Source organism: Trachypithecus francoisi, unplaced genomic scaffold, assembly GCF_009764315.1.
Source record: "Trachypithecus francoisi isolate TF-2019V2 unplaced genomic scaffold, Tfra_2.0 Lachesis_group5, whole genome shotgun sequence".
Taxonomy (NCBI): domain Eukaryota; kingdom Metazoa; phylum Chordata; class Mammalia; order Primates; family Cercopithecidae; genus Trachypithecus; species Trachypithecus francoisi.
This window is the reverse complement of record NW_022681470.1, coordinates 95,558,205-95,585,237: the sequence shown is the minus strand read 5'-3', so window position 1 is coordinate 95,585,237 and position 27,033 is coordinate 95,558,205. Positions and strand designations below refer to the sequence as shown.

At 48.2% G+C, this 27,033-nt stretch overlaps 2 protein-coding genes across 5 annotated transcripts in view; one reads left to right on the top strand and one right to left on the bottom strand.

Moving 5' to 3' along the window:
* Window positions 1–12,446: 12,446 nt before the first annotated feature.
* Window positions 12,447–15,744, bottom strand: S100A9 (S100 calcium binding protein A9). The gene is made up of 3 exons (XM_033197070.1): window positions 15,585–15,744; window positions 15,034–15,198; window positions 12,447–12,807 (listed from the first exon to the last, which is right to left on the bottom strand). The coding sequence occupies exons 2-3, from the start codon at window positions 15,181–15,183 to the stop codon at window positions 12,613–12,615; spliced, it is 345 nt and encodes a 114-aa protein (XP_033052961.1). The 5' UTR covers window positions 15,184–15,198; window positions 15,585–15,744; the 3' UTR covers window positions 12,447–12,612.
* An 8,941-nt stretch (window positions 15,745–24,685) lies between these two features.
* The window catches only part of PGLYRP4 (peptidoglycan recognition protein 4), a 99,116-nt gene continuing 96,768 nt past the window's right edge, over window positions 24,686–27,033 (top strand). For 3 of the 4 annotated variants that reach the window (XM_033197052.1, XM_033197053.1, XM_033197050.1), the window contains exons 1-2: window positions 24,694–24,999; window positions 25,556–25,650. In XM_033197052.1, the coding sequence (XP_033052943.1) occupies window positions 25,602–25,650 (49 nt within the window). In that variant the 5' untranslated portion in view covers window positions 24,694–24,999; window positions 25,556–25,601. Of the gene's footprint in view, window positions 25,006–25,555; window positions 25,651–27,033 lie in introns of all 4 variants that reach the window. The other variant, XM_033197051.1, reaches the window with a different exon arrangement.

Here is a 27,033-nt window from a genome sequence, read left to right as displayed (position 1 = left end):
TTCATTCATTTATTCATTCACTCAACAAATGTTCACCGAGCATCAGAGACCAAAGATACAAAGTCCTTGTCTTCTTAGAACTTGTATATTATTGGGGAGAGGATAGAAAATAAATGGATAGACAAGCAAATAAAGATATATTGTATGGCTGGCCCTCGTGGCATGTGCCTGTAGTTCTAGTACTCAGGAGGCTGGAGTGAGAGGATTGCTTGAGTCCAAGAGTTTGAGGCTGTAGTGTGCTATGATTGTGCTTGTGAATAGCTATTGAATTCCAGCCTGGGCAACATAGCAAGATCCTGTCTTTAAATACATACATATATATATATATATATATGAAATAATATGACACGATATCATATGACATAATGTGACCATATGATACAATAGTAGTTAATGATAAGTTATATGAAAAAAACTAATGTAGAGAAGTAGAATTGGGGAGGAAAGGGAAGGAAGGTGATGTTGGTTTAGATGGAGTGGTCAGGGTGTACATTTGAGCAGAAATCTGAAAGAAATGAAGAAGAGTGACTTGCATATGTCTAGAGGCCAAGAGTTCCTGGCAGTGAGTAGCCAAGGCCCTTGGTGGGCACATACCTGACCTGCTCAAAGAGTGGCACAGAGGCCAGTATACCTGGAGTACAGTGACTGAAATGGGGAGTGGTGGGGAATATGGGCCTTTAAGTATCAGGAAGCAGATAACAGCAGCTTGTAGATCATGGGGAGGACTTTGGACTTTATTCTAAATGTGCTAAGGAGTCACTGAGGGATTTTGACCAGGGGAGCGAAATGATTCCATTTATGCTTTGAAGGATTACTTTGGCTGCTTTTGCGGAGAACAGATTGTAGGGCACAGACAAGCGAGGAAGCTAAGAGATAAGCTAAGAAGAGACTCTCCAGGGCAACCCTGTTCAAGAGAAATATAATATGTGTAACTTAAACTTTATTAGAAACTATGTTTAAAAAATTAAAAGTAAAGGGGAAATTAATTTTAATAACATATTTTGTTAGCCTAATAGATCCAAAATATTATCACTTCAGCTATATAAAACTATTGTTGAGATAGTTTACATTCTTTTCTTTCATTTTAAGACTTTGAAATCCAAAGATTCACATATGACCATGTTTTAAGTGCTCAGTAGTCATGTATAGATCATGGCAACCATATTGGATCCTGAAGCCCTAGATCGTTTCAGAGACGGAATGGGGCTGAACTAGGGTGGTGATAATGGTGGTGACAAGGGGTGGTCAGATTATCAATACATTTCGAAGGTGGAAATTGAAAAATCAAGGGTTACTCCAAAGGTTTTCCCCTAAGACACTGGGCTGGATGCTAGGGATACAGAGATGAAAGAACAAGTCCTTGCCTTAGATGTTCATCTTTGGTTGGGGAAGGCCTGAATCAGGAGGAATCCCCATGCCATGTCATCTATGTTTTGGCAGAAGTAAGTATAGGATGTCGTGGGAGAATAGAGACTGACCCAGCTTTGGGGGCAGGCTGGGGCCCATTAGGCTACCTGAAAGAGTGGACACATGGTCATAAAATTTGGGGCAGAACTTAGAAAGGGGGAGATGATATAGAATTTACATGTCTGTGGGCATGGGATAGTAAGAAACACTCTTTTTGGTTTTCTTAAAGAAGGAAAGGGATGGAAAGGAGTTGGGAAGAACAAGGAGCAAGAGACCAGGGAGAAGAGTATTATGTCCTATCCGACATAGGGTCGGGGGAGACTTCCCTGACTAGACTCTCCACACTAGTCTAGGCCAGGTTCTTTGTTCAACACTCCCAAAGGACCATGCTGCTCTCCTTTGGTGCTCTTGTCTTCTTTTGTGATTCTGGATCCATGGCCATGATTATTTGTTTAATATTCATCTTCTCTGATGGACTAGGTTGTTAAAGAGCAGGTGGTGAATCACTATGAATTACTAGCACAAGCATAGTGCCTGGAAAGAGGTGGTTGTTTGCTATGGATTGAATATTTGTGTTCCTTCTGAGATTCGTGTTGAAACTTAACCCCCAATGCGAGTATTAAGAGGTTGGGGTTTAGGAGGCGATTAGGTCATGAAGCTTCCCCACTTTTGAATGGGTTGGTGCATTATGAAAGGGCTTGAGGAGGCAAGTTTTCCCCTTTTAAACCATCCACCATGTGAGGACACAGTGTTCCTCCCCTCTGGAGGAAGCAGCAACAAGGTGCCATTTTGGAAGCAGAGAGCAACCCTCACCAGGCACCTGAACCTGCCAGCACCTTGATCTTGGACTTCTCAGCCTCCAGAACTGTGGGAAATAAATTTGTGTTGTTTATAAATTATCCATTCTATGATATTTTGTTATAGTGGCATGAGGACACTAGGACAATGTTTGATAAACATTTCTTAAATGAATAAATGTGTGGAAATCAGTAAGTCTGTGGGCTTGACTCTCTATAACTGGCCCCAGGGAAAATACAAAGAAGTATGGCCTCAGGGACAGGTGTTGTGCCCTGGTAAGAAGTGCAATTCAATCTGATCAGCGGATCACTGGAAACCTCCCTGTCCTCCAAACCCTGACTCCTCCAACCAACCACTAAAATCAGGTCTGGCACTGATGGGGAGCATGAAATCAGAAGTCAGCCCCAGTCTCTGTTTAGTGGGACCATCAAGACACCTACAGAAGAGGCAGCAGGGGCATAGAGGCAGCTTGGGCTCTGGTAGACCCTCCTGTGGCTGCTTCCTCTGTAGCAGGATATTTTAAAAAATAAGAGAGACCAATGGGGTTGAGGAGGATATTTATTAATTATTTAGGTGCACTGGTCCAGTTCGATTAACATCCAAAGGACTGAGCCCTGAACTATGAAATCAGCGGAAGTCACTTGAAAGTCATTCCCACCTTCAAAATGTATTGATAATCGGACCACCCCTTGTCATCACCATTATCACCACCCTAGTCCAGCCCCATTCCATCTCTGAAATGATCTAGGGCTTCAGGGTCCAGTATGGTTGCCATGATCTATGCATGACTACTGAGTGCTTGAAAAATGGTCATATGTGTGAGATGAGCTAGAACTGTAATACACTGGATTTCAATTAATTGAGACATGCATTATATCATTTCTTACTTTTCAAGGAAAAACGTGTTTTACAACTTGAGTTTATCTGTCTAGTGACCTTACAGCTGCACAGCTAGAGAAACAGGGTCTTCATAATGCCTGAGAAAGGAGGAGAGATAAGGCTCACTGGCCACAGAAAAACAGCCAGTTAATTTTTAAAGGACTCCAGCTCTTTCTCTTTCTCAGGGGGAACTGGGTTTTCTTACATACAACTGAGTTTCTACTTACACACTCTTTAATTTCTTTGAATTCCTGTTCCACCTCTGGATCTTCTTCAGCAGCAGGGGCAGGCCAGGTGGCAAAATTAAAGAATTTTAGAAAGATTAGATACCCTGCTGGAGGTCAGGCATGACAGATGTGAGGAAAAATGGGAAGGGAGGCTTTTCACTGCAGGAGGTGGATTTGGCTTTTGGTTTATTTACTGTAAAGCCATGCAGAGACAGTGTATGGGAAGCTGGGATTCAGGACAAGTGACAAATGATGAATCTTGGGCACACAGGCTTGGGGTGGAGGTTTGCTGACCACCCCCACCAGAGGAAACAATTGCATCTGTGAGATGCAGTTGCATGGAAAGTGTGCGAGAAAGTAGAAGCCTGTGGATGGGGCTGAGGGGAGAGGCTAAAGATGGGAGTGAAGTGGGATTGACAGAAGAGGAAGGAGTGTGTGACCCAGGGAAGGGAGTCCTGGAATGGCTTAAGCCTGGAAGGCTTCCATCACCAAATGTGAATGAGAATGTGAGAGCATTTGGGGAAAGCCCTCCCTCACGGCACAACCTTGGCCAAATCACTTTGCCTCTCTGGGTCTTTGTTTTCTTTATTTTTGAAGAATTCAGAAGTATTTTAAACATTTATTTTGGAAAGTTTTAGACTAGGTGAATACTCAGGTGCCACCCAGTGCTGGTACTCTGAGAGACTTCAGTTGGATAGAGAGGAACTTTGCACAGGGTCTAGAAGGAGAACATCACTTAGTGAGAGGGTAGGAAGGAGGATGTCCCTTGGTGCTAAAGAGTAGCAGTCAAGAGTGTGAGGTTAGAACTTATGCTTCTGTGTTCAAATCCTAGCATTGCCACTTACTAATTGTGAGACCTTGAACAAGTTACTTAGAATCTTTAAGCCTCAATTTCCCCATCAGTAGCATGGGGATAATCATAGTACCCCTCTCCCAGAGTTGGTGAAAGGATTAGGTCATCTCATAGCACATGGAAAGCACTTGGCACAATATCTGATGCAGAGTAAGCACTCAGCAAACATTAGCAATAACAGTAAGATCATAATTTAGACAGGAGGTAATGATTGTAGCTGACCCACTCTCTGCCACAGCACAATAGGTATAGATTATTTTAAACCAAAGCAGTTTGAGGTTATATTTAGGTGTGGCTTGGATAGTTAAAGTTGACCAGTGTAAGATAAGGAACCAAGGGAAGTTAAGCAATATCTTCCTCTAAAGGCCTTTGAACTAGACCAAGCTGTTCTGCAAACTAGGCCACTTCCTTGATGCACTCATCTTGATTGGGACCGCTTCTGATATATATAGTAGTATTAGAATCTCTTAAAAAAACCCAAAAAACCAACAACTAACCGATGAGAACAAAAGCCCAGCATATTTGCTGTTGTGAAAACACTCACCAACTATGATTTTGTTTCAAAATAGCCCTCTGAACCACAAATTGAACTTGAATCATGGCTAGAAAAATTTTAAGGGCTGCTAACCTTGGTCAAAATCCATCAGCCAGCGGCACCTAAGGACAATGACAAGTGCCCTTGACTTGGAATCAAATGAACTTGGTTAGACTCCCAGCTCAACTGCTTGGCTCTGTGAGTTTGGGCGAGTGGCTTCCCTTCTCTGAGCCTCAGTTTTTTCAGGTATATAGTGTGCTGTTTGCACAAGTGATCTCCAGTCCCTTCATGAATACACAGAGACTAGACCATGTTACTGTGGCTGGTGTCGTGGAAAAAGCAAATGAACACAAGCACTGTTGGATCCACTGAGCCCAGGGATTGGCCCTGTTGTTTCTGGAGGCCCTGTCTCACTGTCACCGTCTGTCCACCCCCAGAGGCCCTATTCTCCAGCCACTCCAGAACAGTCTGTAGTTTCTCCATGGCTTTCAAACTTCTTGGGTTTTGCTCCTGTTGTCCCCTTGTTCTCTTTGTCTAAAGGGCCTTTTCATCCCTTCATTCACAAACTTTTTTTGTGTCTGCTCTGTTGCAGACACTAGGCTACCTGGGCCCTTCTCTGGCTCTAGAACACCCGCTTATATACCATGGCCCTATTCAACCATCACATCCTCGAGGGACCTCACCTGTTCGTATCTTCCTCATGTATTTCCATCAAGAGTAGACTTTAGGTCCCTTCCAATTTGGGGCTAACCTCCCTCTTCTGCTCTCTGGCTCCTGCTGGAATGATGAGTCTGACAAAGCTGTCTGGGCAAAGGCATTACTGAGTGATAAAGGACACCAATATCCTCCTGGGGACAAAGTATTGCACATATAGCACCCAAAAGAGTGGCATTGGTGTCCTTTATCACTCAGTAATGCCTTTGCCCAGACAGCTTTGTCAGACTTCCAGTACACCACAAGTCAAGCCATGCCAGCCTGTGCATCAGGCCCTTGGATCTCAGGAGAAGGATCTGGGCTCAACAAAGTGGCTATCAGAAGCCCCTGACATGAGAATGGCTAGGTCTTGTCATTTTGACTTGGCCAACACAAGAAGCCTTTCAAGTTAAGATAAAGCAAACTAAAAATCCGGAGGGCAAAAGCCCCTACTTCCTATGTTTCTCTGATTTCTCTTATTGCCTAACACAGGACTGGACACACGGAAGTGCAATTCTTGCCCTTTCAAAACTTAGCATGGGCACTAGTCCAAGCAAACTTTCCTTCTCCCTCCTTCCCTCTACCCGTGCCCCCTGGCTCCCCCCACCCACCCCCACCACCACCACAGCCAAGAAGACAGCAAAAAGTGCCTCTATGTACTCTCAGGGCATCTTGTGCTTACCATCTGCCTTTCCTTATCTTTTGCCCAGAACATTGTATTGTAGAGAAAATATCTGTTTGGTAATTGTGTCCCCACTGGACTGAGGGCTCTGTAAAGTCAGGGAATCTAGCACAGTATTTGACATAAGATCAGGCTCAGCAGCCTCCTAACTGGTCCTCATGCTCCTACTCTGGGGTTCCCCAGGCTACCCTCCACATAACCACCAAATGATCTCCTCCAGATACATCATATCACATCACCTGCCTGATTAAACCCCTCCAAAGGCTCTCCAATGTATTTGGGGTGAAATCTTTGTGGAGATGGCTTCTTGTCATCCAGGCCTCATTTCCAGCGTTGCTTCCTTGCCTGGTTGCTGGCCCATGGAGCAGTCCTGTTAGCAGGTCTCCTTTATTTTCTTTGTGGAACTCATCAACATCTAAAATGATCTGGGCTATCTATTTCTTGACTTGCCTCTGGTCTGACTCTCGCCTAGACGCAGTTTTGTTGACCCGGCAACTATAACAGGGCGCTGCATTTAGTTCTTACTCAGTGAATATTTGCAGACTGAACAATTGATGAATGTTGGCTTCTTTGCATGGAGCTGTTTCCTACCGGAGGGAATGAACACATGGAGTAGAACGTGAGGGCGATGCTTGAGGCGGTGCAGGGGAGTGGGAGGGCCTGGCAGCAAATGAGCCACACCACAGTGGGTTTTGGAGGCCTTGCCCCTAGCGTGGGCTCCTCTCCCTGGACCTCAGCAATATTTGAAGGCAATGGCTCCCTTGCTTACCTTTTCCAGACTCGATTCCCCAAGACCTTCAACAATTTTCCCCTGTGATTGTCTCCTTTCGTTATTAGGAGTAGACTCGAAAGTGGGACATCCTGTGTTTTGAGGGAGCGATTCCTGGTTAGATATGACCCCTAGTTACTTCACAAATATTAGATATGACCCCTAGTTGCTTCTCTGAAAGCACCCAGCCACATAGAACTGCATTTTACCACAGAGAACAGGAGGGTAGAAGGCAGTAAGTGAGAAAAAGCTTGGGGAGAGGATGTAGAAAAGGTAGGGAGAGAAAGAGACAGGGCAAATCAAGAGGGAAAAGGTTAGGGGAGAGGCAGGGGAGAGGAGGGAGGATCAGACTCCAAGTCAAGGCGGGGGCTGCTGAAGGTGCTGGCTGCATGCTGGAACCCTGACGGCACTGCCGCCCCTGCCGGCGGCCACCCTCCTCTTCCTCTTCACCTCAGGTCTTGGCAACAAACCCCTTTCTCACTGTATAGTCTGCATGCGGCAATTTTGGATATGTGGGCAAGAGTGGGAGAACTCATGGAGAAAAGGAAAGCCTGGATATAGTTGCTTTGAGCTGGCACAAATAGCAGTGCTCTGTGTTTAGTTGGGACTCTGCATTCCGTGGGACGCTCAGGAAGGAGGCCAGTCGGCTCTCCCTCAGGGGCTCCCTTTCCCTGTCTCCTGTGTCTGGGAGCAGATTTCTGAATACAGGGGTGGTTTAATCATCCAGGGACTGATTGTGGTCTTGGGATAGAGAAACTGTTTCAAGTCAGAGCCCCAAGGGGCAATAGGACTTGAGAAACCAGATGTTTCAGTCCTGCCGTCACTTTGGTAATCGGAATGTCAAAATCCATGACACGGGGCTTTCTAAAATATATGTTTTAAGCAACTGCTGGAAGAGGGGGGCAGTGTATTGGGGTTGGATTATGGAGCTTACTTCAGAGCAGGGCTGCATCAGGGTTGTGTAAGGTTGGCTCACTGGGCTGGTGAAAGCTGAGATCTTCCTTCCTGGAAAGGTCTTGGCAAATAGCATGAAATACTTATTTATCATGTTGCAGTCACACCTCTCCTAATTGAGGTGAAGCTTGGGGTAGTTTGAGGCTCTGACTTTACTCTAACTTTACTTTTTCTTTCTTTTTTTTTTGAGACGGAGTCTCGCTCTGTGGCCCAGGCTGGAGTGCGGTGGCCGGATCTCAGCTCACTACAAGCTCCGCTTCCCGGGTTTACGCCATTCTCCTGCCTCAGCCTCCCGAGTAGCTGGGACTACAGGCGCCAGCCACCTGGCCCGGCTAGTGTTTTTGTATTTTTTTAGTAGAGACGGGGTTTGGGAGGCCGAGGCGGGCGGATCACGAGGTCTGGAGATCCAGACCATGCTGGCTAACACGGTAACTTTACTTTTTCTGAGAAGCACCGCTTCAACTCTCTTAAGTGCTCACCTGTGCTATTGCAACAGACTCCCCACAGGCCATGTGCCTGGGGTTTCACTCCCACCCCAAATCCATCCCATAAAACACAGATAGAGAAACTTCTTTGAAATGCAAATGTGATTATATCACTGCCCTCCCTGAAGCCTTCGGGGCTCTGCCCCTGTTCTGTTGAATGGAGTGTGAGCTCCTTGGCCTGGTACCTACCCTGTTCTTCTCTGTCTCTCTTACCTCTCCCTGTCACATCCCCAGTGCTCCTCATTCACCCTCAAACCCCACGTCTGCCCATTTCCAGGCCTTTGCACACATGGTCTCCTGAAGCACCTTCATGTTTATCCCGGGATGTCTACAGGTACCAGTCTTGATGTCACAGTGATACTCACCCCTCCATGGAGATGGCCCCAGTGAAGGGCATCATTCCCACCTCAAAGTCCCACTGAACTACATCCCACCAAAGTCTTTTAGCTGGACCTCCTCGGCCTCTCACTTTCCACATCAGAATAATTTGAGGAGCTGTCTTGTCTCCCTAAAGGCCTGAGAGCTCCTTGACAACATGGACAAGCTTTATTTATCATGAAGGCCGCTCAGAGCATTATACTGTGCCTGACACATAGTAAGTCTGCAGTTAATGTCTGTTGAGTGAATGAGGGGAAATACAAGTGAATGGACAAGTGAATTATTTTTCCCCCAAGTTCTGGAGTCATCCTACCACCACCCAGGCCCCAGACCACATTCAGAGCACTGTGAAGTGTCTGGAAAGAGTTTAACAGCTTAGACCACTACTGATCCTTCCTCATTCCTCCAGAAAGGCATCTAGCAATTCAGGTTCCACAGCTAACACCAGACTGGAGGGCAACTCACTGTTGCAGGAATTGTTGGATAGTCATCTGAAGACAGGTTGTCTCTGGTTCTTTAGTCATCATAATGCTGGGAAAGTCCCCAAAGGTCATGTTTCCCCAAAGGACTCATTAATCACAGAGATAGTTACTGATTCTCACTTGGAGTGGGAATCTTAACCTTGACATGGACCTGGGCATGCTTGCTCTCTCTATCTGAGCAAAGAAGCCCACTCTGCTCTACTCAACAGAATGAGGTTTTTCTTTTTCTTTTTCTTTTTTTTAAATGAAAGAGGCTAATGGGAAGGAAGAGGTTAAGTCACCTTGATGAGTTCTGTTCAACTGTGTTTAAAGAAAATTCAACAGGGTGCAAGTGGCTTGCTGTTAGACCATCCCCTGGGGTCTGAAACAATTGCCTACATGCAGACTGAGTTGCTAGCGACAAGGCAAATGGAAGAATGCTTGGTATCTGAGGAGGTCTCTGGGTCATCCTGCTGCTCAGCTGCTCTGCTCTCTGCCAGCCCCAGGTCTCCAGACAGCTGGCATCCCCAACTCCCCGCCAGTTCCTGAGAACCACCCCTACCTCACACCCACATTCAAGCAAAGCACCCATTTTTGCTCTAGAACCATCCTATCTTCACTTTGTGGATGAATAAGTGGATAATCCATGCTGGGATCTTGAATGTGGGGGAAAATCAGCCACGGTCCCTGCTTTCAGGGGCTCATAGTCTTGGCAAATGAATATTTTCAATTCAGTATTTGAAGTGCAATGGTGGAATTATCAGAGTTCTGTGGTCCTGAAGGAGGAAGTCCCTATCTTCTTGAGAAGGGTGGATGGTGAGGAAGCAGTAACACTGGCTCTGAGGCTTGATGGATCCTAAGGGACTTACAAGAGACACCAAGATGGTGCACAGCATTTTTGGTGCAAAGGTGAAGAGGCTGGAGAAAGCCTGGATGTAATTTAGGGAGGGTGTTTTGAAGAAGCAGAGGAATAAACATGTGGATAGGAGGATGGTTGATAAGGGGTTAGATTTGTTCTGTGTCCTCAAAGGGGAGGAAAAGTAGGACTAATGCTGGGTGGGCATGAGGAGATGGATTTTGGCTCAGTATAATGAGGAACATTCCAAGTGCCACTCACAAAGGAGGAATCTCTCCTTTCCTGGAGGAATTCAGTCAGGGTTGGTTCAATCACTTGGCAGGGATGTTGGCAATAATCACTCTAGGGTGTGGGTGGGGCAGATTGGATTAAGTCCATAGTCTTCACACTTTTTTCAAGACAAATCTCTTTCTTCAAATCAAATTGGTCTGATTGAACAGAGGCGTAGAGGGCCCTCAGATTCCCTCAACTTTCTGCTCCTTACCTTCAGGTTTGAGATTCTGTAATGCTAATGCAGAAGTCTTCCATTGGCAGGTTTTGATCTCCTCTTGCCTTTTTCCCCCCACATCATCCCTTGAGAAGAGAGCATAGAATATGTGAGAAATTTTAGACTGTTATACAGGCAATATTTGTTAAGAACCTTCTAGGCAGCAGCCACTTCTCTAGGTGCTGGGAATAAATCAGAAAAAAGACAGATGGACTTTGCTCTCTTGGAGTTATTAGTCTGGAGGGGTAGGCAGAGTCATAAACATATTTAGGCACATTGTAATAAGTAATGGTGGGCATAGGGCCTAGGGGAAGCACTTACCACCCTACTGGAAGCATCTGGTCTAAGGCCCTCCAATCCCCAGGATGCTTCTCTCTCCCTATTACCAAGCTGTGTTCAGAAGGGGGTGAAGACAGTGACTCCTCCCTGGATGTGAGCATGGGAGCAGAAGGGCTGTCAGAAGATGAGTGTCTCCAGATGTCAGGTCTCCAAGTCAGGCACAGAAGGGACTGGTGAGGGCTTCTAGACTCTGCTGCCTGAGCTCTCAGCCTGAGACAGTTCCTGGAAACATCCTCATACCCTTGAGTGGGAGCCCTTATAACCCTGCACCCAGAGCAGAGCCCCTAGGCCCTTAGAGCAGAAGTCTGCAACAGGCAGTTTGGGGGCACAACCATAGCCAGGCTGTGAGGGGAGGGCTGAAATCCAACCATAGCAGCTCTGTATCTTCCTGCTCTGTACTGGGGAAGGGGCTGGGGAGGTGCAGCCAGTGGGGCAGATATGATTCAAGCTATTTTTCATACTGCACTATTTTGAGCAACTCTGTCGCTTGTGTGACTTTGGACTAGTCTCTTCTCCATGTTATGCCTTGGTTTCTTCACTTATGAAAAGGGAGAGTAGATGACTGCTAGTCTTTTCCCAGCTCCGCCAGATCCTAATTCTGTGAGTCTTCTTTCTGCTGAAAGGAAAGGGGTCAGAGGACCTTGATCTGAACTCTGGTTTTTGGAAGGCCCACCCCCACTGGTTATAACCTAGGAAAGGGACTTTATAGCCAAAGGGCAGGAAGATGGCAGAGGAGTCCCTCAAGTTAAGGTCTAGGGCAGCTTGAAGTGGGAGCAGCAGCAGTAGCCCTGAGGCAGCTGGGGCCAGGCCTGGTAATAGGCTTTGCAGAGAGAAGCAGATACTTGTGCTGGCCCCAACTCTCAGCTACCCACCAGAAAGGACAGCTGGCCCTCAAAGCTTAAAATCAGAATCTTTAGACCCCCAGGTTCTCTGGACCCAGAGCACAGACTCCTCATGGTAGTCACTGAGTCTTTTAGCTGCAGAGCCAGGACTGGAGCTCATTTCTTCACTCTGTCATTCTGTTGAGACCAGGGTTGGCATAGAGCTAAGCTCCCAGTCTCCCACTTGTGTGAGCACCCCCGTCGATTAGGATGGCAGGTCTGTTAAGACAGACCCAATTGCTCTCTTGGATTCAGAAAAATTATGAGAGTAAACACACTGGAACTGTCCTTGTTTCCACTGCTTTAGTGCCAGTATTCCTCCCCAGACGTGGCACTGTCTGGGTCCATTTCTGGAAGACTTTCAGAGGAATAGAATTATATTAGGAGAGAGAGGGCTGTGTAGACAGTGATGGGTGAAGATAGGGTTGGAGCTGGTTGGGGAGGTAGCTGACATATCAAGGGGTAGGGATATGCCCTTTTGCTTTCTACAGTGTACAGTGACAAGGGCCACTTGTCAGGCTGTACAGGGTGTCTAAGATGGGGCAGGGTGCCTGGGATCTGAGCAGTGGGGCCTGAACTCAGAGGTGAGGACATGGCCAGGGAGGTGAGCCCAAGGGGCTCAGCACAGACCCATGTTTTGCTGCTTCTCATTTTGTTAATACTGAATAAGGGGGCTGAGTCACAGATAAGGACAGGGCTCTCTAATGCCCAGAGCCCTGGGAAGGAAGGGTTGGAGAAGAGGTGGAAGAAGCACACAGAGCATTGACTTGGAGGAAGACTTTATTTGGCCCCAGCCCCTATCGCCACAGCCAAGACAGTTTGGCATAAGAGGTCCCGGGGCCCTGGTTGGGTAGAGGCAGGGTGGCCTGGCCTCCTGATTAGTGGCTGTGGCGTGGCCATGGCCACTGCGATCTTGGACACTGTGGTCTTAGCGAGTGTCCTCCCCGAGACCTGGCTTATGGTGGTGGCCAGGGCCCTCGTCATCCTCGTGCATCTTCTCGTGGGAGGCCCAGGTTAGCCTTGCCATCAGCATGATGAACTCCTCGAAGCTCAGCTGCTTGTCTGCATTTGTGTCCAGGTCCTCCATGATGTGGTCTATGATCTTATCATTCTTATTCTCCTTCTGCAGGTGGGGAGAGAAGGCTGTGAGAGCTGGGTGTGGCCAGAGGTGGGGACTGGGAGCACAGTAAATGACCAGCTGGCAAATGTGCAGGGAAGCCTCACCCTGGGGCTTGATTTAAAAATTAAAAATGGCCATGGGCTGAATGCCCACAATGGAGCAGACACTGAGCACACACGCACCAAACGCTCTCCAGTTTATTCCCTCCATGACCCTGTGACTTGGGTGCCGATTCTCTATTTATAGAAGAGGAAGCTGAGTTCCAGGGTCTTGCCCTGGTCATGGCATGAGTAAGCCTGGAAATGTCACCTCATTTGGTCCTCATAACAATTTTAACAGCTAGGAATGGTATCTTCCTGGAGGAAGACTCAAAACCAGTCCTAGAGAGGGTCAGTAGTTTTCACAGCTTGACTACTCAGGGCATGCAAATTCAGATCTGACTTAGAGGCCAGTTCTACTCCACTACCCCTCTGCACTTCACTTCCTGCCATGCCCTCCTTTCCCTTCCCTCTGGAGGTTACCAATTAGTGAAACTTATTTCAACCAACACAACGGGGAAACACCTAGAAAAACTAGGTGTGGGCAGGAGAGATGGAGGGGCAGAGAGCAGAGTATGTGCTCCGTTGACCTTCAAGAGTGTGATAAAGTATAAAAGGGGAGATTACAGGCATGAGCCGGGCAGGGTGGCTCATGCCTATAATCCTAGTACTTTGAGAGGCCGAGGCAGGCAGATCACCTAAGGTCGAGAGTTCGAGACCAACCTGACCAACATGGAGAAACCTCGTCTCTACTAAAAATACAAAATTAGCCTGGCATGGTAGTGCATGCCTGTAATCCCAGCTATTCAGGAGGCTGAAGCAGGAGAATCGCTCGAACCCGGGAGGTAGAGGTTGCAGTGAGCTGAGATTGTGCCATTGCACTCCAGCCTGGGCAACATGAGCGAAACTCCATCTCAAAAAAAAAAAAAAAAAAAAAAGAGGGGGGAGACATTAGGGGAGGTGGAAGACCCAGGCGGTATCCTATATCCAAGAGACCACTGGCTGGTTCCAGCTCTGTCACCCTGTGGCTGAGTCACCTCACTAAGTCCCCTCCCAGAACCTGTGGGGCACCCAGCCAATTCGAGCTCTCTCCTGCGCAGCCCATCCATGAGGCTCTGCTTCTTTCCCCAGAGCATCACTTTGCTTCTGGCAGGGGATGTCAGGTGGGCGGGGAGAGCAGGCACAGGGGATCGCATGGAGGAGAGCTTCACCATGCAGCCTCTCTGCTGGGCCCTCTCTTGCCTACCCCACCCAGCATCTTGCCTGCCTGAGGCCCCCACCTATGGGGAGATGTCAGGGCCCCTAACTCTGAAGGCTGCAATTCTCCACCTTACCAAGGTGGAGGGAGGGGCACTGGGAGGGCTAGGGAGCTACCCCAGGATGTCTGGCTCCAGGACTGGAACTGAGACCGAGACCCATGTGTACCACCCTTCTTAATGCAGGCCTCTGTTTCCCAACTTTCCCCAAATTTGAAAAGAAAACAAAAAGGCTGTTGGAAGTGCTCAGTCTTTTTCTTAGAACTGCTTAATCATTTTTGGAGCAGGGGAAAAACCTCCCAGTTCCCTGAGTGCTATGCAGGTGCTCTCCCTGTGCTATTTATGCATTCATTTTCCACCGCAGATCCTTAGGATTAGAAAAACCCTCCAAGTCTTCCACCCCAAGTTGCCACCTGAGGCTTAGGGTCTCCTCAGCTTTGTGCCAAGGGTCATCCTCAGGGGCTTCCCTCCCCAGCATTCGGGGCTCAGCTCAAATGTTACCTCCTCAAAGAGGACCTTCTCATGTACTCTAACTGGTCACCTCTACTCCACCTAGCCCATGCTGCCCACAGCACTCTGCCTCATTTTCTTCCATAAACTTACTGGCATTTGGCTTTATCTGTGCTCTTTATTGGCCAACAATTTTATTGTGTGTCCCCCTCCACTGGAATGGTGGGCTCCCCATTTACCACTATGTTCCTCTGCCCAGAATAGGGCCTGACAAATAGCAGGGGTTCAATTGGGCAATCTCTTGACCCTGTCATCCTGTGTAACTGTGAGCATCTACCCTGTATAACAGGACACCCGCTGCGTCTGGGGGCTCGGCTCGAGGAACTCAAATCTTCCCCTTGATTGCTGTAGGCCACACTCCCATCCTCCCTTGTCAACCCAAACTGCTGTGAGGCTGGGTCAGACCTGCCTGAGTCCAGTCCTACCTTAAGAAAGTTTTGCAGCTCTTTTTGCACCAGCTGTTTGAATTCCTTCTGGTTCAGGGTGTCTTTGTGCCCCAGCCTCGTAGAGTACTCGTGGAAGGTGTCGATGATGGTGTCTATGTTGCGTTCCAGCTGCGACATTTTGCAAGACATCTTCTTGCGCTCTGTCTGTGTAATGGAAAAACAAAGTTGGGGCACTCAGAAGAAAAGGCTGTCAAGCTTCTTTGACACTTTCTACTAAGCACTCACAGAAATAGTGGGGGAAGCGCAAAATAAAAAGAAAGCACAAGCTGCAAGTTAACTGGGAGATGGTCTGTCACACACATGTACAAAATGATTTTTTAGAATATCTAGGGAGTGCCGAAAAGCAAAGCATTTGAGGGCAGGAGGCCCCAGGGGAACACGACCTAAGAAAATGTGAAAGAAGTTTTAAACTGGGCAGGGCCAACCAAGGAGGGCTTCCAGGAGGAGGATTTGGAAGAAAGTTGGGTCAGGGAAGGAAAGAAGGAATTGGCAGGCAGGCTTCTGCCTGGGGAAGCTGGCAGCTCACTTACCAAAGCCGAGGAGCCACACAGAGCGTTTGCCAGAGCTGTGCAGGCTCGGCATTTATAGGTAGCTCCTGGCTGGGGCACTTGGCCCTTTGGCCCTGTCTCCGGAAGATTGCTTCACAGGTGAGCAGTGTGGTAATGCTGCCAGGAAGGGGGCTGGGGCGGGGCAGGAAATGTTCACAGAGCGTCCTGAAACTGGTTTGGGAGGAAACTGGTTGTTTAGCTCATTTCCCTTCTATTCTAAGCCCCTCCTCTCCCCGAGTGAGCCTGCTGCTCCTCTGGCACCACTCAGCCCCACCCCGTCCCCTTTGAGGTTGAAGTAGGCTGAGGACCTTTGGGGGCCTGACCCTCTTGGCCGCTCCCCGTGGACAGTCTGCCCCTTCCTTTTAGTCCAACAAGGATGGACTGAGCCCTCCCCCATGCTTGTCTGGCTTTGTGATACTTAGGATGGCGAGGGGTTGGTGTGGGATTCTTAGATTCATGGGGTGGGAGTTGGTGTTAGACGGGTTCTCAGAGGTGGGCAACTCTATTGCATTGTAGATGAAGAAACTGACACCCAGAGATGGACCTGAGCAAGGTCACATAGCTGGTTGCTGACTTGGCAGGAAGTGGACCCAGCTATTCTGGTTCCCGGTTAAGGGTGATTCCGATACCTCCCTCCTGTAGTCTGAGTGAGAGAGCCGCAGGGCGGATATGTTTCTAGCGTCTCTCAGCATCATTTTTCTAAATCCTGCTCCCAGCAAGGGTTCCAGGAACTTTTAACTTGGGAGACAACTGTTTTTACGTAGGCTCCTGGTGGGCAAGACAGGTCCTTCCCCTGCTACAAACCTCCAGTAGCTCCCCATTGCCTATGGAGAAAGCTTAACTTAGCCCTGCACACAAAGCCCTCTTGGAATGGCCCTGCCTGTCTGGCCAGATTCGCTTTCACTACCTCCCTGCCCACTGTGGGAACATAGGGCCCACCTCCCACTTTGCCACCTCAGGAGTGCCCTTCCCCCACTCCACAGTGATATCCTGTCCACCCCCACGGCTCAGTTCTAACGCACTCTCTTCCAAGGAGACCGCTCTGTGCTTCCCATTTGGAAACAGTTTCTGTCTTCCTGACAATGATTTTCATACCACTTTTGGCTCTCAACACTTGCTTTCCTGGAGTAAAATTATTTACATATTTTGCTTCTGTCCGACAATTGACTGTAGATCCTCAAAGGTAGGTTCTCATTCAGGTTCGTGTTCTCCTATGCACACACAGCCCAGGGCTTGGCACGAGGGGCACCCTCGGATTTGCCGATTGATCCTTGCTGATGTCCTTGCTGGCACCCTTTCCCTCACCCCTGGAAGCCAATGTGGAGGATCCACCCTGGGACTCCCTCTTGCTTGCTGCCCACTCTCTCTATCAGGAAAGATGGTTCTCTTCTACCTGTACTGGTCCTTTTGTTCTGTCTCCACGAAGCCTTCCTTTATTGCTCCAGATCCTCCTGACCGCTTTGTCCTCTGAAAGGCTGAGGTGATCTCTGTGTGTGCTAAGCATTGGCCCTGAGCATGGCCTGCCTTGCACTGCTGAGATGCACATGGAGTAGTGGTTAAGACTTCAGACTGTCTGTGTGATCTTAGGCAATTTACTTAACTTCTCTGTGCCTTACTTTTCTTATCAATAAAATAGGATAATAACAGGACTTATCTTGAGGATTGCGACAACACATGGAAAGTTGGGAAGGGCTCAGTAAATAAAAGGTATTGCTACTAATAATCTTTTCCTTCATTTATGCAACAAATATTTGTTGAGCACCTACTGAGTGCCATATACGAATGCTAGACGCCAGTAGAACTTGATGAGTGAGTCGCGACACACGGGAGACATGGTCTTATAGCCTGTCTTCCAATCACATTTTAAACTCTTGGTAGCTAAGGACAGGGCTTGGCACAGTGCTAAGCACACAGCAAACATTTAATAAATAAATGAATGAGTGCTCGAATACATGAGTCATCTATGAATGAATGAATGGTGCAGAACAGTTCAGGAATGCATGAGGTAGAGTTCCTATCCAAGCCCACCTTCCATTGTTTAAGCTAATGGAGAAAGCCCAGCCAGCAGCCAGCAGCCGACCCTGTGTGCCCACACAGCCTGTTCTTCAGTCCCTGCACGTGCCCCAGGCGCCCTTCCTGTGTGCTCCCATGGCGCCCTCTGCTGCTTCTGTCAAAGCACTTCTCACCCTGGACCAAGGATCTCCAACTCAGCCTTGCAGGAACCAGACCCAAGGTGAAGCTGGCCGGGCATGAGAACATCAACATCAGCAGTAGGGTAACTTGTGGCCACTAATATGGGGCCTCAGGGTTGGGGACACTGGACAGTGGTGGCGACTGTGGGGAATGAGAACGTTCCTAACTTGAAGGGACAGCCAGTCTCAGGCCAGGGCTGCCACATGGGAAAGTAGACCAGATGTTCTTGGACCTCCTGAGTACTCAATACATGTGAATCTTTATGTGAAAATTCCTGTTTAATACCATTTGTTCATTAATTTAAAATAAAAACAAAAAAAGCATGACAATGAAGCAGGGTGTGTGTTAATCAAACCCTGAGTGATGGTGTGCGGCAGGCACCTCTGCTTTGCCATGGAGCTCTCAACTGTCAGGTCGACTTTCTGACTCGTCCACACCACTGTGGCTCCTCTAGGCAGGGATGCTGCGTGCTCACCTCTGAAGTCTTAGCACCGGGCAAGGGCTGGCTCAGTAGGCACTGGATGAACGCTTGTTGATTGAATAAATGCAGGACTGCATGAATCAATGATGAAGTGAGTGAATGTGGCATAAACACTGGCCTGTCGCCCTCTGTTCTGTGACTTTCTGCAGAGCCACTGACTGTGGTCATTTAGTGCTGACTCAGAATGAAAGTAAAATTGGGAGTGGGGGACAGAAGGCTCAGCAGTGGGTGGGAGTGAGCAGCCAGTCAGGGTTTCAAAACAGACGGGAGTCTGCACTTGGGGGATCCGATGCTGACAGTGGGCTCCCATCTAAGAAGGCCACTGCAGGCCCCCAGGTTCCAGGCTAGCCCAGGCGCAGGTGAGGCCAGGGCCGACCCATTCCGGTTCTGACCGGAGCAGACAATTCCTGGCACGATCAGTAGGTGCTCGACCCCCCACCTGCCTCCTCACTGCCAGCCGAGGCCAGAGGTTGGATTGAGGGATGGTGGGATGGGAGTCTTCCCCTCTGGGTACTGATTTTCCAGGGAAATTCAGAGCCTCCTGCTGGGGCATGAAGTGAGTGGGGCAATTTTCCTGGCTCCGTACAATGACTCCAGGTTTTCACTGGGAGAAAAGGGCTTGGCTTTTTGGGTTAAAAAACAAATAAGTGGCTGGGCGTGGTGGCTCATGCCTGTAATCCCAGCACTTTGGGAGCATGAGGTGGGTGGATCACGAGGTCAGGAGTTCAAGACCAGCCTGGCCAACATGGTGAAACCCCCATCTTTACTAAAAATAAAAACATTTGCCTGGTGTGGTGGTGCACACCTGTAGTCCCAGCTACTCGGGAGGCTGAGGCGGGAGAACCGCTTGAACCTGGGAGGCAGAGGTTGCAGTGAGCTGAGATTGTGCCATTGCACTCTGACCTGGGTGACAGGGTGAGACTCCATCTCAAACAAACAAACAAACAAACAAACAAACAAGCAAGCAAGCAAACAGGCAGGCAGAGGCTCCTGTAGCTACCATCAAATCGTTGTGTTCTTTCCCAGATGCCTGGGAGCCACTGTGCGTCTGTCTTTCCCTTCTCTGCAGCCCCCATTGTGGCCTTTTGGGGGAGCTTTGCCCCTCCTGTGTTGTAATGGGGGTGCTATAGCAGGCACACAGTGGGAACCAGACTGAGGGACTGAGCTGGGTTTTAGTGCTAGCTTTCCCAGACTTGCTGGTGGTCTTTAGAAGTGATTTCCATGTTCGGGCCTTCATTTTCTTATCCATTACATGAGGAGATTGGGACAGCTGACCCTTGGTCATTTCTAGCACAGATTCCAAGTTTTGATGGACTCTTGGTGGGCTGCATGACTACCACTAGCCTCATGGCCCCTGGGCACTGTCTCCTGGCTTACTTGCTCCACCTGCAGATGAAGTCAGGTCCCTCTCCTCACAGGAACTCTGATGCCTGAGGCCCAGCCCCACTCAGGCTGTGCCCAGCCTGCTGACTATTCCTCCACTCCCTCTCTTCCTCCTTGCTGGGAGTCCCAGGTGCTCTTCCTTGGAGATCTCTGGATATGGGTCTCCTAACCACAAGCCCCCTGACATCCCCCATTTCCCCAGTGCTCATTCTAGACTCTAGTACGTTAGGATGACTTAGAGAAGCTGTCCACGGGTAGCTTCAGACCATTTTCCTACCACGTTTGGGTTCAGTCCACACCAAGCTTTGACCACCCCTGGCATCCTTGTGGCCTCCATTGACTGGCTATCCTGAGTTCTCTGAGGCCCCCTGCTGACAGCAGCCCCACTCCCTGCCTCCATGCTGGGCCGCTCCAGCATCCACAGTGAAGACCTTCCAGTGATCTGGCTTCCTAGACATTCAACCTAAGCTTCCCCAAGTCTGGACTCCTCCCCCTGTCTCCACTTTGGCTGTCTCTGTTCATCATCCTCCTAATTTCTCAGACAAACTACTTTCAAAATTGAGAAAGCTGGCGTTCCCTTTTGTCCCCTGCCTTCTGTTGCTCCAATCCTTTCTCCTCCCCAATCTCCTGGGAACCTGGCTTTCTCCCTCACTATGTGCCTAGGTTCCAGATCCCTGCAGAAATTTTCGGCGAGTATCTCAGCATCTGACTTTTGGCATCCTCTGCTCTCAGGACTCCCTTTGAAGTCCACAGCCCTTTGTAAAGAATAAAGGGTTTTCACACTCAGCAGGTATTATAATCACTGGCCTTTGGATCTGTCTCCCTCATTAGATTATTAACTACTTGAGAGCAGTGTTCTCAATGTACTCATCCCTGGATGATAAGCTTTGCATATGAGTGACACCTGAGAAATGTTTGCAGAATAAAATGAATGACTGGCTTGGTTTGGCCAGAACTTATGCTTAGGAGATTGCTATTTCCTGTAATTATGAAGGCGTTGGTGGATAAAGCTAGTTAGAAAAAAAAAAAAGACGTGCAACACAGAAGCATGAAGGTAAGAAAGGAAGTGGTGGGGAGAGATGGAGAAAAGAGGTTGCTCAGAGACTCCTAGTGAGTGAAGGTGGCTCCGGAGTTATCAGAGGACGCATGCTGCCACCTTGTGGTCTATCTGCATCAGGACAGGCTGTGGGATTCCCTTGGCCCCAGGTTTCCAATCTTTTTGCTCTCTGGATCCTTTCATATGTATGCATAGAAGTTATTGAGTATCCCAAAGAGCTTTTGTGGATTATATATATCAATATTTACTTACATTAAAAGTTAAAAAAATTTTAAATGATTTATTAACTCACTTAAAGTACCATTAATAAACATATTACATATTACCACATTTTGAAACGATTAAAAATAATTTTTTAATATATATATCAAAAGTTAGAAGAGTGCTTTTTTTTGTTGTTGTTTTTTTACATTTTTGCAGACCTATTTACTGTATGGCTTCAAAGAAGACAGCTGGATTATCACATCTACCTCTGCATACAAGGTATTGCTATATGTTGCCTTGGTCGAAGAGTTGAAGAAAATCCAATCTTTCACAGATAAGTAGTTGCAAAGGGGGCCTTTAAATATATAATTGTGGATATTCTTCTCTCGTATTACATCAAAACCCAACAAGTAGTGGTTTCTCAAAGGTTAGTTGCAACGTAGAGTCTGAAACCATATCAGTGAATTCTTTGTTCTCTGTTACATTAGAATCAACTGGTCCATCCTAAAATTTAATGGATCTTTTATCCAAACTTTGTGACTTTGTGACTTCATATACTGACCATTTGGAAAATATTGGTTAACTGAGTTATGTACATCTTCTAAATGCTGACATCATTTATTACTCAATATATACATATTTGTGTGTATCACACACACATATAAATAAACCACATTTGGCCGGGTATGGTGGCTCACACCTGTAATCCCAGCACTTTGGGAGGCTGAGGCAGGCAGATCATGAGGTCAGGAGATTGAGACCATCCTGGCTAACACTATGAAACCCCGTTTCTACTAAGAATACAAAAAATTAATCATGTGTGGTGGCACATGCCTGTAGTCCCAGGTACTTGGGAGGCTGAGGCAGGAGAATCACTTGAACCCGGGAAGGCAGAGGTTGCAGTGACCAGAGATCGTGCCACTGCACTTCAGCCTGGGCGACAGAGATAGATTACATCTCAAAAACAAAACAAAATGAAACAAAACAAAACAAAAAAAGCAAAAAAACCCCACCACATTTGTTAATCTCACCACTGATCTCATCAGTAGTCTTCAAGTATTGGGAAGCTGTCAAAGTCATGGTGGCAGACACAAATTTTCCAAAGTTCATATTTTTACCTGAAAGTTCCAATTTTATTATGCTAACAATTTCTAGTTGTTTTCCTGGAAGTGAAAGGCTCACTTTGTTAATTTTTAGGAAAATGTATGCCTCATACTCGAATATAAGTATCCATAGTTTGGCCATCATTTGTTCTATGTTATTTGTTCATGGCGTTCATGAAAAAGTGGCTGTTTCAACTCACAATTCTAGCACACAAGTGCTTTTCCTTGAGAGAATCAGGGTTGAGGTTTAATAAAACGAATAATTCTCACTGCTTCATCAAGAACATTCCTAAGTGAGTCTCCTTTTCTTGAAAGAATACACTGTGAGCAATACGAGGACTGCTAGTGCAGTTTGACGCCACACATAGGTTCATGTCTCCAATGGTTTTATCGACTACTGTTTTTGTGTCATCAGTGCAAATATCAGCACAGCGAGGAAAGTAAGGAGCCGGGAGTCTTGGTTTGTGGGCAGTTTCCTGTGGTGGGCAGTTTGGGGAATATTGTTCTGGAATTAGTTTTGATCTCATGGACCCCCCAAGGGGCCTTGGGGTCCCCCAGCTTCCCCTGGGCCACTCTTTGAGAACCACTGCCTTAGGTACTTGAGGATATGCATTATTTGAAGCAGGTGGGTGTGCTGGCTTGCTTTTCCTTTCCATTTCTTCTTTTGACACCTTTTAAAAGTGTGTCCTGTTTAAGTCTTTCTCTTTCTTTCTCTCTCTTTCTTTCTTTCTTTCTTTCTTTCTTTCTTTCTTTCTTTCTTTCTTTCTTTCCTTCCTTCCTTCCTTCCTTCCTCCTTCCTTCCTTCCTTCCTTCCTTCTTTCTTTCTTTCTTTCTTTCTTTCTTTCTCTTTCTTTCTTTTTCTTCCTTTCTTCCCTCCATCCCTCCTTCCTCCCTCCCTCCCTCCCTCCTTCCTTCCTTCCTTCCTTCCTTCCTTCCTTCCTTCCTTCCTTCCTTCTTTCTTTATCTGGCAAATACTTACTGAGTTTCTAACATGCGTCAGCACTATGCCAGACACTACGCTAAGCCCCAAGACTACAAAGTAAAGTATAATTTCCACCTCTGTGAAGTTCACAACTGGAGGGAAGCTTAAGACAGAGGACAAAAAAAAAAAAGTAAATATAAATAATGATATTATTAAAGGTAGGTAAAGAGATAGACGTGAGAACTCTCTTGAGGAGGTTATAATTACAATTCATGACAGGTGCTAGAATGGAGAAGAGAGACTCTGAGATTCTACCAGTCCCGACTAGTCACGGAGCCCTTTCCGAAGATGCCAGGATGAAGTGGAGCCTCTGGCCGCAGGTGGGGAGTGAGGCTGGGCACTTGGGAAGGGTCCTGAGACGGTGAGAGGTAGGGCAGAGAGCACTGGGAGCCTCCTCTGGCAGTGTGGAGTGAGATGGCATTGGGGGCCGGATAATTCAGGACTTAGGAGGTCCTCTCGGGATTCTGAGTTCACAGAATCAGAGGGATGACCCACACTGCTCTCTTCCTCCCTCCTGATGCCCTCGTCCCGAACAGCCCTCAGTCTGTTAGTCCTCAAGAATCTCTCGGTCTCTGGATGGGGCAGAGAATCTGGTGGTCCCCTTAGGCAGCCACCACCCAATCTCTCCTTGGGCTTCCCCTCCCTAAACCCCTCCAAAAAGGGGAACTGAGTCTCCTCAAGTCCCTGGTGCCCTGGATGCAAGCCCAGAAACCTTCTCATTTTGAGAGCTGTTCTACTCAGTTAGGATGGGCAGCCAGTTAAAGGCATGGAGAAACGGCATGCTGCCAGGCTGGTAAAATCGCCAGGGTCCCTACAGTGCTGGCGCCAGGCTCCAGTTCTTGGTCTCCTTCATCTCTGTCTCTGGCTCTGCCCCATATTAACCCTTGCCCCAGGACAGAGCTTAGCAGCCCCTGCTCATCACATAGCTCCAGCCTGGGTCTGGGTGCATGACTAGGGTGAATGCCAGGTAGACCTGGTGCATGCAAGAGGCCCCATCCATAGAGCGCTCCTGGGGAGCTGGGGCTGAGAGTGGGACTGCAGCTCACTGAGAGCAACTGTTCTGGATTCAGGGCACTTCCTCAGTGTCTAGGGAGGCTGCCCCATGAGAGGCTCTGCAGGTCCCCGTGGAGACTGAACCCTACTGTGTTCTTGGAAAGTGTCATGCAGAGTTTCCTCTGTGAATATTCAAGGCCTGGAAGTTCAGGTTGCAGAATGAGATTAGGTGACAACTGGAACATGGCCAGGAGCTGGAGATTCTTGGTTTGTGGGAGGCTTTCTGTGGTGGGTGGCAGCTTGATGCCAACGGTGGGGAGTGGCAGGCGAGAGGATGATGGGCAGACATGTAGGCTATTGGGGCGGAATTAGGCATCGTGAGCTGTTTCCTGAGATTGTACCTCCCAGTTTCTCTCTGTCCATCCTGACCCTGCTCATGACCCTGGTAAAAGCGGGTGTTGGTGAGTGACTTCAATCCACAGTCTTCAGACTCCCGGAGCAGATCTTCACAGGCAGGAAGTTTCTAGATATTGCAGACACAGCCATCAGGCCCTGCAGGCTTTCCCAGGTTGGGGCTGAGCATGAGCTCTCCAGAGTGTTGGGCAATCTTGCCCTTTCCCAGGGAGGAGCTACCTGAGCTTATTCACAGGGCGGGTCCCCAGGTGCTCTCAGCCTGAGTCTGGTCCCACTTGCATTTCTCCAGGTGCTGTGAAAGCAGCTGGCTCAGAGCCTTGGCCCTCTGTCTTCCCCTTTTCTTCCATCTTTAGTTAGGGATCCTGGGCTCTCCTCTTCTCTCTGGGAAGCTGGAGCCTGATTGCTCTATTCCCAGGGAGGGAGTGCCCTCTAGGGCCAGAGAGAGTTAAGGCTGGAGGAGAAGGCACCAGCTGGTGAAGGAGGGCAGGGCCTGGAGGCCAAGTCTGGAAGGGAAGGAGCTGCTGGCCAATGAGGGGCAAACTGACTGCACCCTGACCTACTGGGCTGGAACAGCACAGGACCCACAGGTATCTGTGAGTTGAGTGTGTGTTTCTTCTTCAGAAGCCCTCTTCCAGCAAAGGGACTGGAATCCACCAGAAAGGGTGTTAAGGGTTGGATTTCCTCTGCCCTAGAACCAGGAACCCTTGCTACTCCTATATTTCCCTCACCCAGCATATTCCCAGTGGGGAAGGGATTCTCTGCATCAGACCCATCCATATGAGTCTGGATTTCTCGGTTGTACCATTCTTGGATCTTACTTCCTTTGTCTATAAAAATGGGGGTTAACAGTCTTACATGACAGGATTAGGGTGAGGACTAATTAAGTAAGACTGCATGTGCAAGTGTGTACACAGGCCTTGCACGCGGTGGGCACGTGATGAAATTCAGTCGCTTGGGTAATAATAGGACAGGGATGCTGAGCACCTGCTGTATGCTGGGGGCCCTGAGAAGTCTGAGCCAGGTGCTGACCCTCAGGAGGCCACAGGATGGTAGAGGAGGCGGACAGCACCCCCCGCAGTCAGGGTGGGGAATACTCTGCAGGTTGAGCATGGTTATGTTAACAACTGTCAACATCTGTCTCAGGCTGCCATCCACACTCTCCGGGTTGGTGTCCTGGGATCACGTGGGGATGCTGCCGTGGCTTTTTGTCTTCTCTGCTCTGGGTCTCCAGGCCTGGGGTAAGTTTTCTTTCCCTGGGCCAAAGAGCAACCAAGAAGGGTGATCCTAAAGTCTTGTAATAGGAATTTAAAAAATACCTACTGTCTGTCTGAGCCTGAGGAGTTCAAGGCTGCGGTGAGCCGAGATCCCGCCACTGCACTCCAGCCTGGGTGGCCGAGCAAGAACTTGTCTCAAAAACAAACAAACAAACAAACGCCTACTCTCTCTTGGCCAGGGATGGTGGCTCGTGCTTGTAATCCCAGCACTTTGGGAGGCCGAGGCGGGTGGATCACGAGGTCAAGAGATTGAGACCATCCTGGCCAACATGGTGAAACCTCATCTCTACTAAAAATACAAAAATTAGCTGGGTGTGCCTCTAGTCCCAGCTACTCGGGAGGGAGGCTGAGGTGGGAGAATTGCTTGAAGCCGGGAGGTAGAGGTTGTAGTGAGCAGAGATCATGCCACTGCACTCCAGCCTGGGTGACAGAGCGAGAACTTGTCTCAAAAACAAAAACAAACAAACAAACAAACAACAACAACAGCAACAAAACAAACCTATTCTCTCTTGGCTGCGCATGGTGGCTCATGCCTGTAATCCCTGCACTTTGGGAGGCCGAGGCGGGTGGATCACGAGGTCAAGAGATTGAGACCATCCTGGCCAACATGGTGAAACCTCATCTCTACTAAAAATACAAAAATTAGCTGGGTGTGCCTCTAGTCCCAGCTACTCGGGAGGGAGGCTGAGGTGGGAGAATTGCTTGAAGCCGGGAGGTAGAGGTTGTAGTGAGCAGAGATCATGCCACTGCACTCCAGCCTGGGTGACAGAGCGAGAACTTGTCTCAAAAACAAAAACAAACAAACAAACAAACAACAACAACAGCAACAAAACAAACCTATTCTCTCTTGGCTGCGCATGGTGGCTCATGCCTGTAATCCCTGCACTTTGGGAGGCCGAGGTGGATGGATAATGAGGTCAAGAGATCAAAACCATCCTGGCCAACATGATGAAACCCCATCTCTACTAAAAATACAAAAATTAGCTGGGCGTGGTGGTGCACGCCTGTAGTCCCAGCTACTCAGGAGGGAGGCATGAGAGAATCGCTTGAACCCGGGAGGCAGAGGTTTTAGTGAGCCAAGATTGCGCCACTGCACTCCAGTCTGGTGACAGAGTGAGAGTCGGTCTCAAACAAACAAACAAAAAACAAAACAACCCCCCCACCAAAATAAAAACCTACCCTCTCTTAAGGCGAAAGAATAGATTGTACGTAGAGCACAGAACTTGGAGCCTATAGACCTGGATTCAAGTCCTTGCTCTGCCTCTAGGAATGATTTTAAACAAGCAATTCAGCTCTATAACACTTTATTTTCCCACCTGAAAACTGAGATAGTTATGACTTCCTTAA

Excerpts from the sequence above, each read along its gene's own strand:
- S100A9 (XM_033197070.1), bottom strand. The coding sequence starts at position 15,183 with ATGTCTTGCAAAATGTCGCAGCTGGAACGCAACATAGACACCATCATC. Across the intron at positions 12,808-15,033 it reads AGCTGCAAAACTTTCTTAAG|AAGGAGAATAAGAATGATAA; the intron begins GTAGGACTGGAC and ends CCCCACCTGCAG.